This window comes from Poecile atricapillus, chromosome Z (assembly GCF_030490865.1).
Source record: "Poecile atricapillus isolate bPoeAtr1 chromosome Z, bPoeAtr1.hap1, whole genome shotgun sequence".
In the NCBI taxonomy this organism is placed as follows: Eukaryota; Metazoa; Chordata; class Aves; order Passeriformes; family Paridae; genus Poecile; species Poecile atricapillus.
Window position 1 is genome coordinate 40,954,064 of NC_081289.1, and position 16,935 is coordinate 40,970,998.

A 16,935-nucleotide genomic window follows, 5' to 3' on the forward strand; every position below is an offset into this window, starting at 1 on the left:
GTTGAAAATGCTGATAACTTCTGGTAGGAATGGTTCCTAAAAGCCACAGTTCTTGTTCAAGTGAAACCCAGAATTGTTAGCAGATAAAGCAAAGAGCATTTGGGAAATTGCATTTTCATTGTGGGTCTGCCAAGTATGGCATCTGTATATCAGTGCTTCGTAGGGCACCTGGGAGTGTAAAAATTAAAGGTCCAGTATGCACAACAAATAATATATGCAAATACTTATGTGTTAGCATGACATACACATATTTACCTAAAGATTTTTAGTTCATTATTTTCTCAAACTAATACTGATGATATTGATTAACCTTTGTGGAAAGTAGGAATAAATAGGAGGGTAATTACATTAATGGGTATTGTGTATTATCAGAACTCATGGGGTTTTCTATCAGAATATTCTTTAATATGTGCTGCAACACAACAGAAAATTGAAACTTAGGAGCTCTACATTTCCAAGGAAAGAATGTAGATGTAAGAAAAATTAATCTTCATATTTCAAATTGGGATTTTCAATAACGGATTTTTATTTTATTCTTAGAAAACTTGAGATACTATGCTGATGCTCAGAAGAAAATCAAGAGATTATCACAGCCATTAATGTAACCATACTCTCATTCAGCCCTCCTTTCCCAAGATATCCAGTAATATCAGCAGCACATGGTGGATATATATTTAAGGCTAGCAAGTACAGAGCAAGAATCATATCTATGGATTTTTGAAAAATATAGAAATTGTCCTTATGTGTTAGAAGCAACTATTTAATACTACTGTGAATGTTACTTTAAAACTTATCAAATTATTGCTTCAAATGGGAGTCATCTCTTAACCTTCTCAGGACTGTCTGTAATGGATATTACAAATCTTTATTTGTGAAGAAATGTCTCAGTTGTTTATTAGATCATCCATATTACTATTTGCCCAAGGCAGGAAGAAAACAGCAATATCTTCAGTCATTTGAAAAGACTGATTTTAACCTCTCTGTACTTCTGCTTTTCTACTTTTCACTTTTTCAACACTGACTTTTCTTGATGAAGTCAAAGTTTCCTATATTTATTTTCTATTGGTATAGAGGAACAATAACAATACTAAATCCTTTTCTAATATACCACATTTTTCACACTTCACTGGAATTTTACATATCACATTAGTTCCTCTATGTGACCATGTTTTCTCTTAAAAGCAGAAAGCAAGCCAAGAGCTGTATTTTTTCCATGGTTTTTTTTTCCAAATGTACTTTTTTTTTCCCCCTTTGAATTGCTCTACTGAAACATAAAACTAGATATGCAGGTGAAGTCTGGCAGCAGCAAGGGAGTAAGTCCTGGAAAGCATGTGCCTCGTTGTGATCTCCAAGTGCAATTACAGCAGAGCAAACCCCTCCTGCACTCGGTGCATTTGCTGATGAGATGGACCTGCAAGGACCCATGTCTAGGGCTAATCTGTGAGCACCAGAGGAGCAAAAGGCACAGGGGAATAGTGGTGTTTTTCCCTTCAGTGAAACCCAGGGAGAATAGCCCAGTGGTATATTCCGTGGTACAAGCGGCATCTGAAGACCCAAAGCAAACTCCTTCTCCCCAGCGACTGCATCCAGCTGTGCTCTTCATGCTCATTGATGGCTTTCTTCACCCACATGCCTGACCCAGCTCGCTCCTGAGCAGCTCGGCAGGGGACAGAGCAGCGATGGCACAGGAGGAAACACCTCCTGTGTCCCTAGTTCTGGGCTCAGAGGGCAATGACTCCTAGAGGGCAGCAGCCATCACCCATCACCGCTGCTTCCAAAACCGCTAGAGAGAGAATGAGAGGCCGAGGCTCAGGAATTTGGGTGTGGCATTTTTCAGGAGCGCTGAATAAACATGGGGATGTATATTTAAAGAAATTATTCAGCTCAAATAAACAACTGGCTAAATGTGTAGGGCAATTGGATTTTTGTAATCAACATCTATGGCTTAATTTTAGGATCAGGGAAGACCTGGAAATGACCTCACTAATGTTTGATAGGGCTTTAGTAACCTGGTGGCCCTCCAAGGTGGAGAGGTGGAGCTTCCTTTTGAGAATTTTCAAACAAACATTGCTTTTTAAAATTTTTATTTTATCATGCCTTGATATCATCTGGTTCTATAAATGTATTATTTAAAATACTATGGTGAATTCTCATCAGTGGACTTGTTCCTATTATCCAACTGAAAAGAGATCTGGGAGTACGTAGTAAGACCCCCCTCTGGATTCCAGACAATACACAGACACAAGTGGTTTCCTGATTGCACTTATCCACGTACCCAGTGATGAGGTGGCTGTCCCAGCTGGTGGAACTTCGGAAGAGTTAGTCTCCTGACAATTTTAACATAATGTTGTCACGAATGTTTACAATTCCTCAGATTCCTCACATGGTGTTCTTCCTTGTCAAGAAACAACCTTGAGAGGATGCTGGGGTAGGTGTATCATAATAAAATCTTCTCTAATTTGACCCAGACTATTCACATGGGGAGCATAAAGAATATAAAGTTATTTAAAAGGGGAAAACCAGCTTTGCTGGGAGAAATAAGGGAAAACTCACATGTATGAGTCCCTTACTCTAATTGGAAGTGGAAAAATACCGGTCAAGAGATACATATATATATATAAATGTATCTCCAAGTAGAATGAGCTGTCTGACTTAAAGTGTCACTGGTCTGATTGTGATTTCCTTATTCAAAACTTAATGTACGCAAGTGATAATTACCAAAAATGGGCTTTGTTTTAGGTGGTACCTCCTTGTTGCCAGCCTTGTGCAGTCCCTCCTAGTAAGGTGGATAAAGGTGAGCTCAATGGGTAACCTCTTTCCATCCAGGTAGTAAAACAGAAGAGAATTCTTGCTTTCTATTCTTCAACAGAGAATAGAATTATTACTTAATTAAAATTTTAATTAATTTAAATTAATTATTTAATTTAATTTTATTAATGGTTAATTAAAATGTTAACAAAAATATTAATTAACTAATTTGATAAATTTAAATAAATAATTTAACTGTTAGGGGACCATTGAGAATCCAAAGAATCTAGAGGAGGACCTGAGACTAAGCATCTACTATTAGAACATATGAACACATGATTGTTCAGGCCCTCCCTCATCTTTCAAGACGATGCAAAATGTTCTGTTTTCAGCCCTGCTGCTCAGCATAAAGAATGCAGTAAAGAAGTCTGTGTGATTAATGCTAATATTGGTTGTAGCATTTCTAATGTATGTAAACTTCAGTTAAAGAATTTTATTAGTTGAAGAATAATTTTTCAAAAGGGTTATTTGAGATATCCATATTTATGCAAGAATTGCCTCTAAAACTGGGATCTATTGTTTGTCCTCTTATGAACTTCTAAGAAGATTGCTTTATATTCAGATTTTATTCAATGTGTACCTTTAAATGCATTAAATACGCACCTAAGAACTGGTTCTTTCCAGAGTAAGATCCTCAAGACCAGGGTTCATCAATAATTCCCATAAATGGTAAAGGCTGTAAACTCTGAGTTATAATTAGATCAGGTAGTGGCTGTTAAAAAGGAAATCACCCCGTTGCCAAGACTGTCAGTTATAACAATGTAAAAGCCAAAGAAAATATTAACATTTTCACTGTACTTTGTTACTGGACAATGGGAATACTTTTCCTCTATATTAGGAAATTCCAGTAGGCTCTCCCAGAAGTATGTCTGAATCTAAATTGCTACTCATTTCTCAACCAAAGGTAGGCTAAACAGATTTTGAGAGATTCATTGCACAGCTCTTTGGTTTTCAAAAGACTGGATTTGCAATATATGCACTCAGAGCCACCTGTTTGAGGGACTGCCTTTTTCCATGGAATAAATTGCTGGTCGTGGTCAGAAGGTGTTTGTGTGGGAGAGGTTTGTGACAGAGAGGTCTAGCAGGATGTTTTCCTTGAGAGGTGGTGTGGAGCTGGGAATTGATTTCCCCCCACAGACTGGGGCAGTCCCCAGGGAAATGGGATGGGCATATGAGCCAGCACCCTCCTGCAGGGTCCAGCTGAGAGCAGCCACCATGGTGTGCCCACTTCCCAGACTATCACAGCTCTGGATTTGGGTGTGAGTGCTGATACTGCTGACTGGGGCTCCAGTACCATGCAGGCTGTGCCACGAGGCACAGAGCTCTACCGATAGTCTGTGCATGTACCACTTACCCATCACTTCATGCTCAGGATGCTCCTTCACTTCTGCCTACCTTCTAGCACAATTAGCAGAATCATAGCCCACCCACTTAGCTGTGCCAACAGAAATTGTCCCTCTCTACCCTGGAAGCAGACAGACACCCACTGCTGACTCACTGTTACCATCTGCAGGCCTGGGCAGCAAAGCTCTTGCTGCCGCCCACGTATCACCTAAGCTGAAATAGGCTTGTGAACAAAATGACACAATCTGAGATTCACCCACTCCACCAGGTGGTCTTGGCTCTTGGACATGATTGCTTTGTGCTTTGCTAAGTGACAGGTGAGTGACTGGAGTAATTTCTATTCATGTAGACTAAGATGACAGAAATAGCTTAATTTAAAATAAAATTACTGAAGCATCTGCTGACATGTATGAGGTTCAAGGAGGTGAAGTGCCAGGTCCTGCCCCTGGGTCACACAAACCCCATGAAGCTCCACAGGCTGGTCTGTATCAGGAATAATGTGATCAGCAGGATCAGGGCAGTGACTGTCCCCCTTCACTCAGCACTGGTGAGTCCTGCGTCCAGTTCTGGGCCACTCACTCCAAGAAGGACATTGAGGTGCTGGAGCATGTCCAGAGAAGGGCAACGGAGCTGGGGAAGGAGCACAAGTCCTTTGAAAGGCTGATGAGAAAGCTGGGGATTTTTAGCCTGGAAAAAAGGAGACTCAGAGAAGACCTTATTCTCTTTACAACAACCTGAGAGTGGGTCAACCTCTTCTCCCAAGCCATCAGCAATAGACAAAGGGAAATGGCTTCAAGCTGCACCAGGGGAGATTCAAGGAGGAAGTTAGGGAGAATTTTTTCACTGAAAGGGTTGTCAAGAATTGGAACAGACTTTCTAGGGAAGTGGTAGAGTCACCATCCCTGTAAGTGTTCAAGAAACAATTGGACATGGCCCTTAATGCTGTTTAATTGGCATGGTGGTGCTCAAAGGTCGGACTCACTGGTCTTGGAGGTCTTTTCCAGCCTTAATGATTCCATGATTCTATAGAGGAAAGTATTCCCCCAGCATTAGTAGCACTTGCCTCACAGATACTATCAGATGATGTCTGTATTATATTTATAATAGTATGTGGTACTATAGTAGGAGGTACTACAACCACAATTGTATCTTAACATCCAGTGTTCAGAGAGGTGTGCAGTCACACTCTCCCCGCAGTTCTCCTGCAGATGAGACATGCACACAACCAAGCACAGTTTCAGCAGTAAAACTGGAATCACTGTATAATAGATTATCCAGTAAATGGTTAATCTTTGGCAAATGGGCTAGGCGTGGAGTTGTATACCCATCTGGCAGGATGACTGTTAGGAGAGACTTAAGACAACCTTACATTATGTTTGTATATAGCCAAGCATGATAGAGTAACAGAGTTCAAAGAACTTCTTTTCAAGCACACCTTAATGCGCAGAGGTAGGAATCAAATTGGTGTTCTCATATTTCTCTACATGCATAGCTGCTTGGTAAATGTTAACTGAGCTGGGCATCTGTAGATCAGCTCAGCAAGCTGAACCTGTCAGTCTTACAGGACTGATTGCTGCTTAGTAAACACAAAAGCTTTGATAAATGGCTATAGATTTGTGTTTAGTCATCACAATTTGAAGACCATGGATTTTTGGCAATCAGTATGCCTAAAGTTAAGGGTTGAGTAGATAATATTTGATTGATGGGTTGCAAATACAAAAAAAGCCAGTTTTCTTAAGTGTTGTGTTGAGAAAGCCCCCCCAAAAAATAGGGCTCATACCAAACCCCATAAAAGTGTTGTCTATTTGTATTTTCATGGCTCAAATTTGTTACTGAATCCAAGTTTATTTTCCTGGAATTTTATAGTCCTGCAGGAGATGTTTGGCATTTCAAAATAGCCCCTTTTAAGTCTATGACCATTTCTTCTCCACTGACACAGATCATTTGTTGTGGTTTATTGACTCTCCTTTCCCTTCTTCCTAACATTGTCTACTGTCTTGGTTTATTTTGTTAATGTTTGCACTGCCTTTCACTTATTTCTGCTGGTTTTATCAAATTTCCCTGCTCCATTATGTATATTTAATTTCAGTAAATTCTTAAACATGCACCTGACATAACTGTGAATTTATTTGACATTGTTATGTGTATCAGAATATATCCCCTGTACTTTTTTCTGTGAAATATTTCTTCTTTTCCAAGATACCACTTTTGCATTTGATATTCTTAACAATAAAGTAGCATATAGGAAGCTATTTCTGCTTCTAAGAATAATTCAAATGGTTGCTCAGAGCCCACATTTTTGCAGCATTGGTAGAAGTAGGATGAAGAAGAAGGATGTACTGAAGAAGTAGGATGTACTTGGTTTTCCACCTGCTGACTGGTACCAGTGAAACTGGTCTTGCAGTCTTTGCATGCCCAAATCCATTCAGTGACTGTAGAGAAAGTCAGGGTGCATGAATAACTCCAGATCAGCTTCATGAGTGTGGGATTTACAGTAACACAGATCTCATATAACCATTTGAAATATTTTCTAATGCAGACGAGGATCCAATGTCTCACTGACTTTGGATATGAGCAGCTTGGGAAGTGTTGAACCTTTCGTCACTGTGCCAACCCCGCGAGAAAAAGTAGCGATGGAATACCTGCAGTCAGCTGGCCGCGTCCTGACACGGCAGCAGCTTCGAGACACAGTTGCATGTTCTCATTTACTTCAAACAGAATTCATGGTGAGTTTCACAACACGCTTGAAATGAGGATTTTTTTATATAAGTAGCACAACAGAAACTGTGGGGAAAAAATAATCGGGCAACACTTTAATGACAAGGTACAAATCATTTCCAAAGGGCAGATTAGACAGTGTCAAGGTGGTGTTTTATGTTTGCACACTAAAGACAGGTAAGTTAGTCATTTATAACCATGAAAAATACAGATTCCTCTTGGTTTAAAGTCCTATCATAGATGGGCTAAGTATTATAATAGAGCTGTGGTGCAAACATTCAGAACTGTAACACTGTGACAGTTTCAAAGAGATCATAAAGGCTATGATGAAAACACAGTAATAATTGGAGATTTTGTTTATTCCCATGTAAACACCATGTATGTTTGCAATTTGAGCACTAAATTTTCAGTCACTGTAAATTATTTTTTTGAGCAGATAGGGACACCCACAGTTCCTGTCCAAAAGGGACTTTTTCCCAAGGTCCAAAAATACCATGCCATACAGCAGCCTAATATACTCAAGACAAAAAACCCCAAAGTGTTTTACAAGTGAATTTATTAGTAAAAAGAGTAAGAATCTGAAATAACCAGGTGGAGAAAAGTCAGAGCAGAAAAACTCAGTCAGGGAAAACACAACACTTTACTTTAGGAAGACCTGAAAAAGTGTGGTACTGCAAAACACTCAAATGAAAGAAGCTGTTAGGAAAAAAGGAGACACTTTTTACAAGGGAAATAAAAAAGAGCATAAACTGATGCCACTTCAATGTGGAAGCTGAGTAATGCAGGGCAAAAAAGGTTTTGAATTTGAAAAAATCATAACTTCATGTTTAAATAGATTAAAAGCACAAAGCTGACTAAAGAATACAAGAATTGATGATAAAAATGGTAGAAAAATTATCTGGGGAGGTTGAACCAGTAGGTGAGAAGTGACTCCATTATTTGCATCTGCATTGACCCTAGAAGAATTTAGGAAATTTCCTACATCTGTGCAGAGATAGGTTCAAGCAGATTACTAGAGGTTCTGTCTGATATTGAAGCATTAGTGGAAGGGATTCTATAGCAAATCAATAAAATTAATAAAAGAAAGCTAGTAGTCACCCAGAAATCCTAAAGGAGTCCATATATGCCGTTACTAGTGTATTGACTGGAGAGGTGTAAGGTAGCAGTTGTGCTTCAGCAGCTGAGGAATCAGAGGTAGCAATTTTTCAGAAGGGTTCCAGAACTGATCCAGAGAACTAACTGTATGTCTAGAAATCTGATATCTAAATCAGAGAAACTCGAAGGAATTAAAATTGAACATGACAGAGCACGTGATCCCTTAGGTTTCATTTTGTTTTCCGATTTGTACAATGTGTATCAATAGATGATGAGTGCCATCTTACTCTAAAAATAGCTTTTCATTATGAATAATTGCATCCTATGGAGCAGCCCTTTTAATTACCTTTAAAATCCAAGGTTTATAGTAGAAGTCATTTGCCAAAGAAAAGTAAATCCCTCAGTTCTTCTCCCAAAATATGGATAGACAGTGTACACAGAAAAAAATACAGTTATCCAACATACTTTTATCACCAGTTATGCCATAGGTTCTCTGCCATTCTGCTGCTTAGGCAGGAAAGTCAGAAGAAATAACTTCATCATGCTTAAGCCCCCCATGTTAGGAGACAGTTTGTACAGACAAATTGGCACCTCACAGGATCCTGTTTACCCAAATTGTCTCACACAGCAGTTGTGAATGGCTCTGGGGAGACAGAGTCACATTTTATTTGTCCCTCAGGGGAGCACAGCATGGCTTTGGCCATTGAGTGTTTCCACAGAATTTTATTGAAAAGGTCATGACTTGTCTATTCTGTTTTTAAACCATTTTTAAAAATGTGTTTTAAGATGAAGCTGTTGAACAGTATCTGTTTACTATGTTCCCTGCTACAGATTATAGCTCAAGTAGGAACTTGAGGCTTGCAAAGAATGCAGTATATAACCCTCAGCCATGCTGTTCACACAGCTCATTTTAATGAGCTAAAGAAATACAGTAAGGCAGTCTTCTGCAGACTAGAATTATTAGCTCTCATGAAAAACTTCCAAATGTGAAAAACATGGAGAAATGTTCAAAGTTTTCAGTGGAAAACTAAAACATGAGTGGTTTCAGGTTATTTTTACTTCTTCAATTTTTTTTCATTAAAATTAAAGGACATAATTAAAAAATCAAAAATTTTAAAATAATTTTAAAAATTAAAATAATTAAAAATTTGGTTGGGAGAATATACCTGATTTACAAGGAGGAAGAAACATAATTTGCCCAGCATTTATGTTTTCTTTAGTAGTCTGAATTGCTACTTTTCAAAGGACAGAATATCTGAAGTTGGTGACAGAATTCATTCCCAAACACCTGAATGTTAAGAGCTACAGTCCTGCATGGGAAAGTTCCTGATCATTAGATAAATTAAAAATTAGGTCCTCGTAAAAATGGAGGGATGAGTATAATGACTACCTGCCTGATTTTTCCTAAATTTTGCCACATTTTCTTGAATGCTTTCAGAGATCCAAATTATACCTCTTCAAGTGTATGAACAGCATTTGAAACTGAATGTGAGCCAGAATAGCTGCTATTAGAAGGTATCGCTCAGAGAGGGAAACCAGCCCATGAACAATATGCATATGCATCTATAATTGTATGCAAGTGACTCTGCACAGGAATGAATGCAGTTTATGCATTTTTTACAAGTATTTAATTAAATATATATGTTTAATAAAACAACTTTATATATATATATATATATATATATATATATATATATATATACTGCCTATACAGCTTCATAGTTTGTGCACATTCCTGCTGTTTGCAGTCTGCTGGGCTTATTTGCTCCCCTTTTAGCAGGAATGTTATCACAATATTATCCTGATCTTTTTTTTTCTGGAATAATCTCTTTTTTCTCACAGCCAGTTTCAGAATAAGTGAGTTGTCTGTGGCTGGGATCCACAGTGTATTGTCAGATTTTTGTCTGTGCCCTTGGACACACAAGTACTTACTACTGGGAGGAGACCACTGATTAGAAAGTGTTTACAGGATGTAAGTGATTAATGTTATTAATGGTCCCGGTTGGCCCAAAGAAATGTGTTTCTGTTTTCAAACTGGTGGCATTTTTGTATCTGTCAGTAACTTGCCAAATGATGAACTATTTAAAAATTTCAGCAGGCATAGTAGGGGATACAGCCAGGCATCTGGAAGACCCTCACCAACCACCATCACTTGGGCAGGCACAGGACCCTTCTTCACGCATATTTTTCCAGTCTCTGTAGGTGACAGACAGAAATCCCATTAAGCACAAGCTTAGTGTCTTGCTCTCTCTCACGTGGTGCATAGTTCAGCACGGAGACCTTTCAGAGGCCATGTCCTGGTGATGTTTGTACGACGTGTTCGTACCAGAACTGAGCTAGGGAAGCTCTAGGTCAGCCAGTTAGAACAATTTGGAGCCCAAGGGCCAAGGGTAAGAGTCTCAGACAGAGGTCCCCATTGGGAAGTGGTAGAAGTCAGAGGTGAATAAGAGGAGGGTATGGGACCTCATGAGACTTTTTGTAGTTTTGTGGATGAGGAAGCAGCGTTAGACACAAGATAGAAGTGAGATGATTTGACCTGAGCTTGTGGGGATGAGGCTTATGCAAGAATGAAGTCTTAGAAGTGAGAAGATCCTGAACTTAGGGCAGCCATCATATGGATGGCAGTACAGGGATCTGAAAAAGGATTGGGTGAAGTACCTGCAAGGAAGGTGTGTCTTAGCAGCAACACTTTGGCCTGACACAGTGAGTCATTCTTTTGAGGAGCCAGCTGAAGACCAAGAAGAGATCAAGGATAAAACTGAGTGAGGGAGATGGGAACTAAAAAGAAGGTCCATGAAATGTACTGGCATTAGGCAGAAAGGGTAGAAAAATAAAAATCAACACAGATGCAATCTCACATAGTAAGATGTTCAGAAGCCAAGTTGGGAAGTGGACACAAATCACAGCATTTGAACTATCTAAATATTACTTAACTTTGCCATCTCTTCAAGCAATAAAGTGAGAGGGTAGCTTCCCCTGCTTGGTGAACCCATGTAAAAATCTGCTGTTGGGTGCATGCTTGACAAGCTGTTAGAAGCCTCATCCCTGTTCCTTTTTAAAAAAAACTGTGCAGAGGTCGGTTATGCTGGGCAGGACGAGAGCTTGTGTCTGAAGGACATGGACCATGCATCTCTTCTGTACCGAAGTAGTGGGCAGACCCCTACCTCTAGAGTAGAAGCCAACTCATTTTGGAGGAAAATCTTTAAGTAAATTTTCCAGTGATGCAAGCCAACAGATCCTCTTCACGTTCCTATATATCTCTAAGAGGCAATTACATAATATGCCACTGTCTCTTAGGCTAAATATCCCAGGCTTGCCTGATGTTTCCAAATCTCTAGTTATGACTGTTCTTTTAAGTCGAAATATTAATTTATGGAAGATCAAATTCCAGATTACTCTAAGATAATTTAAATTATGGTGGCAAAAAAAATCAGCATAAAAATGAAGATTTGAGTAAACCAAAGCCTTTTTAATGTGATTTTGCCAGATTATTTTAGTTGGTGAAACATCCCCTGCAATCATGAAAAAAACCAACAACCCCTGCATGTTTCATCCTGCCATTTTAAAAGGGTTGGTTTTATTCAATTGTAGAAACATTGCTTCAGGACCTCAAAATCAAAATTGTTCTTTTTCTCCTTTAAACCAAGTTAAACATTTTGTTCAATGAAAATTTTGCGGATTTTTTACTTTTCATGCTGACAGTTTGAAAAGCAGTAATTTTAAGTTTATGAGGAGTTTATAATTTGTGTATTTTTGAAACTTAAAGGAAACTGTCACATTAGTTACTTGGACATCTGCAATGTAAATCAGTCACTAAAAGATGAAAATGAGAAACAAAAGAAATAGCTTCAGATTTTTATTACTTTTGACTAAGGCACTTCATTCTCATAGTTTAAAAGGCAAGTGAGGTCTTTGAATTTCATTGTTAAGGGCTTAGCACAAAATTTTTTAAAAGTTTGCCATATATTAATATTTAATTATTTTTAAAGTTTCTCTCCTAATTATGTAAAGTATTGCTCTTTTTTGCCATGGTACTGTACTTTTGAACTCCACTTTTCTGGAACTAGAGTGCATTTTAACCTTGGTCCTAATCCCATAAAAACTTTTTTTTTTAATAATTTATCAGAAGTGTTCCTTGGAAGTCACCCCTTCAATATGCAACTCCCTGTGTTTATTAAAGGAAGGGTGTTGACAGGCTTGAGGTGGGAACCACTTTTTTTCTTAATAACTTTGATGTTAAGAGACAGTTGTTTAACAGCAGATGGCCTTCTGGTGATAATTTCCTGCATGGCTCCTTTGGAAACATCAGTCTGATTTAATTTATTTTTTATAGGAAATACCAATGAATTTTGTGGATCCCAAAGAAATTGACATCCCGAGTCATGGAACTAAAAACCGCTATAAAACAATTTTGCCAAGTAAGTGAGCTAGCCCATGGTTTCCTACTATGACATTTAGTCCTGCTTTGAGAATGTATTGCTGTGAAAATCTGTCTTTTTATTTTCTTGATGTATACCCATTCACACCTGCATTTATAATCCATGTAGAAAGATAACAGAAGCCCAGTGCTGTAGGACTGGCAAATGAAGAACTCTCACTGGATGCCTTAGTAGGTACACAGGTTGGCAGCATCCCAGCCATGTGCTGAAGGGCAAACCTGGCTTGTGCTGATTTTCTCTGAAAGGCAGCTCAGGCAGATGGGGAGAGTGAGGTCTGATGTGCCTTGCAGCAGCTCCTCATCATAGCCCAAAACATCTTGCAGTCACTGAATTCCCTCTGGTTGGGTCAAGATACTTGAGACTCAAAAAACCCAGACTAAAAAAGCAAGTGCAACCTGTCTGGTCTTGTAGTGGGCTTTCATCTTTAAAGGCTCTCTGGTGATTGTTTTTTTTCCCCTCTCCATGTGCTAAACTCTCTTTGCAGAAATGTGCTTACATTCCTGACACAGTGCTGCCTCTTCATTGCTCTTAACTTGTTACTGCCTTGCTATACTGCTTCTGTATTTTCATTGGCCCAAATTCATATTCAATTGCTTTGTTATAATTGGAGGTGATTGAAAACTTTTCAGTGGAATAGTTTTCCTTCAAAATACATGTTTTTCTGAAATGCAGCTATTTTCATAACATTTGTTGGTGGATAATGAGATATTACGTTTCTCTTTTATTAAACATTTTGTTTTGTGTTCTGATTCAAAATAGGTTGCCGAAGTTTTAACATTATGCTAAATATACACATGAATAGTTGAGTTTTTATTATCTTTGACATCACCAATGTGAAAAAGTTCAATGATTCAAAATATTGCAGAACATTCCCACAGAAAAATGTAAATCCTTTGCTTAGGTTTGGAGTGAAGAATACTTTTAAAATGACAGCATATCGTATCAACTAGAAACATCCTTGCAGGCCTATGTTATATGTTAGTCATTCAAATTCACACAAATTATGAGGTTTCTCTCACCAAACCTGAAAACATTATAATTTGTTCATATCACACCAAAGCCTTTTAGTCAAATTAATGAAAACTGATGGCTTTCAACCTCTAGATTAATCTCAGAAATGTGATATGTAGCTGGGAAAGAAGATTGTGTGGAATCCTTGCTTCTCTTCAGCTTCCAATAAAATTTTCATTGTGTTCAAGGTTAGTTTATCTATTGCAGCCAATAGCTGTGTGCATCCAAGTACAGTCAAGGAATACTGAAATTAATTAAAAACAGAAGGTAGCTGAATGCAAGTTAGATACCAAAAATTAGACAATTCAGCATCCCTTAGAATCTGGCCCAGTGTCAACAGGATGTACATGGAGGGTGAAATCCTGATCCCTTTGATGGCAGCAGGACTTTTGCCATCAGCTGCAGTGGAGACAGGGGATCACCAACCCCCTCTGCCCAACTGGCAGAATTTTGGAAGGAGTTCTCCCCTTCCATAGCATCTCATGTCCAGGCTGTCCCAGCCACCATCAGGTTCACCTCCAGCAATGCCTTGCAAATGCAATGAGTCTAGTTTCACTGTAGCATGTGTTTTGAATTGGGACACAACAGCTGGGCAGTGCTTGATGCTGATGAGCTTGAGAAGCAGCAGGCCTGTGTGTCTTCACCTCCAGTTAGCCAGGATGTGCCACTAGCTCCACGGCAAGTTTTCAGTCCAAGCACACTGCTGGTGTGCACCACAGCTACCCACTGACAGGCACTCTGTAACCATCCTTGACAAAAATCAGAAGCTTTGTTGTGTGTTCGCACCAGGTTTCTTCAAAGAAGATATTTTGAGGATTGAGGCACGTGTTCCTAATAAATATTCACACAGCCGACATGCAGTCTGAGAGGGTCTGGAAATTATTTGAGTGATTAAATAGAACAGCTTTCCTGGTTTCCTGCTCAGATGATATCAACCCGCTGCTTTGTGCACCCGCATCATCTTTTCCATTCCCAGCACTGGGTGCGTCTCCTGAATTGGGGCACCTGTGATGACAAGTGACGTCCTAAAAATGCCCAGTCCTGCCAGCTCCACCCTCTATGCTGCAGTGGATATTCTCATTTTCTGAGATAATTCCATGACAGGGTGCATGAGAGCAGGTTTATGTTAGCAGATACCACCCAGGCAGATGCACTCATGTGAAATACAGCTACTGCCTATTGAAAATTATTCTATATGGAAAACTACAAAGTACAGGAGATGTTACATTTCTATGACAGATGTTTCAGTTGCAGGATAATACAGCCAACACTCTTATGCAAGCACCAGGCTGCCGCTCTAAGTTCTCCAAGTGTTATTTGCATTACAATAATATTCTAATTCAACTACTGAGGGGCCAATGTGGGATCAGAATCCTTGAGTGGCTAAGCAGTTCCTTAAGATCAGTGTTTCTCCATCCTTCTTCCTGTGACCCCACCCATAGCTCCTGTTAAACCCTGCTCTGTATCTTTAGCTGCATCCCTTCTGCCACCAGTCTACAGTATTTCTCACGCCCTCTGAGCAGGTTTCTAATCCTGCACACAGATTTCCCAGTCTCTCACCACAGCCAAATTCCTGTGGCAGAACAGCAGCCCTCCTGCTCATTCCCCATCCTCTTACTCCACATCCTCACCTTCGCCTGCTTGTCTCCTGCAGCCCCCACTATATATCCCTGCAGCAGGACCTCAGCTTCCTACTATCTTCTCCTGTATCTCCCACTGTTTCTTCAGCCCTATATCTTTCCTACATCCTGTCTCACTTCTCCATCTTAAACCAGCTGCAGAATTCCTATGGTATTTCAGAGTATGCATGGACTTTTGCTTACAAAGGAGCAAGTGGTTTAACACTGTTCTGTGGGTATCTTTGTATGTGTGTCCTTAGTTTACCATTCCCTGTCCCTCTCTGAAGACTAACCTCAAGTCAAAAGTCTGCATGAAAACACCCTGAGCAGAACAGCAGATTCACACTAACATGAAGATAGAAAACACTTAGGGGGTCAAACCCAGAAGTCCACAATCTGTTGCTTGAAGTGTTTGCGCTAACACTGGCTCTGACATTCCACTAAAGACGAGGGGAAAGTTAAATCATATGATCAAGCACTTAAACAGATGCTGGAAAACCATTCTCTTGATGCTGAAATTTTTAAACTCCCCAGTCCTGACTACAAATAGACATGTTTGCTCCAGTTCTCCCTGATGAAAGCACCAATGGACTTAATGGAGTGAAGCATCCTCCAGTATCCATGGCATGGTGGGAGGTTGTCTAGCACTTCTACCATATAACCCTGCTTGTTCCCTGCACCAGTCACTCTCATGAAGGCAAGTTACAGCCCTTTAACACCCTCCTATTCCTCCAATGTTATAAATTCAGGACAACATTAATTAATTAATTAAGGTGGAGTTGGAAGAAGCACCTACTACTCTACTGAGAGAACTATTCCAGACTTCCTAGATACATGGAAAAAAGCAGTACTTTTGCCTCAGTTAAAACTATAGAAGACATATTTTCTTAGTAATTGTGTTTAGCAGCACCAGTGCATTTTCAAATGCTTTACAGACATAGATGAATTCAATCTTGCAGTCAACATCTGTCTATCTGCTGCAGCTTCAGACTCCAAGACTTTGCCATCCTTAAGGATAACTTTATTACCTCCAAGGTATTTTTCATTCAGGAGGAAGCTAATGACTTCCACTTGTGTCTGATGATTGTCTAGTGGCTCTGGATCTTTAGCATTACTCAGTTTTTCCTCATCTCAGAGCTCAGTTTGCAGCACTTGCCTGTTTCATAACTGATCATGACTGTTAATTTATAAAAGATTCCTGTTCGGAAGCAGTGTTTGTTTCATTGATTGGAGTTGGAAGGAGGTCTCAGAAATTGTGAAGCTGATTTAGCTTCTCCCTAGTAACAGAGGCATTTATCTCAAGACATGGTAATTAAACTGGATGTTGAGTCTGCTTGGAAGAGGTTTTTTAAGGTAGGGGTCAAGCGACAGCAGAATCAGAGGCATTGTGTGAGCTAGAGGAAGCGGGTGTTTTTTCAAGGCCACGTAGCCTGAGGCATTTGTGGAAATAGCTAATAACCACTCTGTTCTGAAAAGAAATGAGAGGTTTCCTGTCCTCATATTGTTAAGGGGGGAAAAAAAGCTCTAAGTGAAAAAAGTTAGGAAAGCTAGTACAAAGTTATTTTAACACAAGTTAATTAGGGTTCACCTAGTGCTGTTAACCACAGAAGATAAGACTTCCATGTGCACACTTTGAAATCATGCAGTCATTTGCATATTTTAAGAAACATACTTTCAAAACATCATCCTGGGTTCTACAAAGGCTCCACTCCTGTCCAAGGTGCTCCTGTGACCTCCAGTGGGAAAAGGACATAAAGTGCGTTTGGGATCATCCCTCCTCTTTCTTTGATTTGCAAAGATTTTATCATATTCTTAGGAACAGGATGAGAAGTCACAAAAGAAATCCAGAATCAGCTCTGAAAATACTAGGTTTTGCTGCAGCATATGTATATATATCAGTT

The 16,935-nt window shown here is 39.4% G+C and overlaps 1 protein-coding gene across 1 annotated transcript in view; it reads left to right on the top strand.

Annotated features, from left to right (window-relative positions):
* LOC131572571 (receptor-type tyrosine-protein phosphatase R-like) overlaps nt 1-16,935 on the top strand; it is a 146,943-nt gene that overhangs the window by 109,083 nt on the left and 20,925 nt on the right. Inside the window, exons 9-10 of the mRNA XM_058825820.1 lie at nt 6,692-6,878; nt 12,299-12,383. Of these exons, the coding sequence (XP_058681803.1) occupies nt 6,692-6,878; nt 12,299-12,383 (272 nt within the window). The remainder of the gene's footprint in view (nt 1-6,691; nt 6,879-12,298; nt 12,384-16,935) is intronic.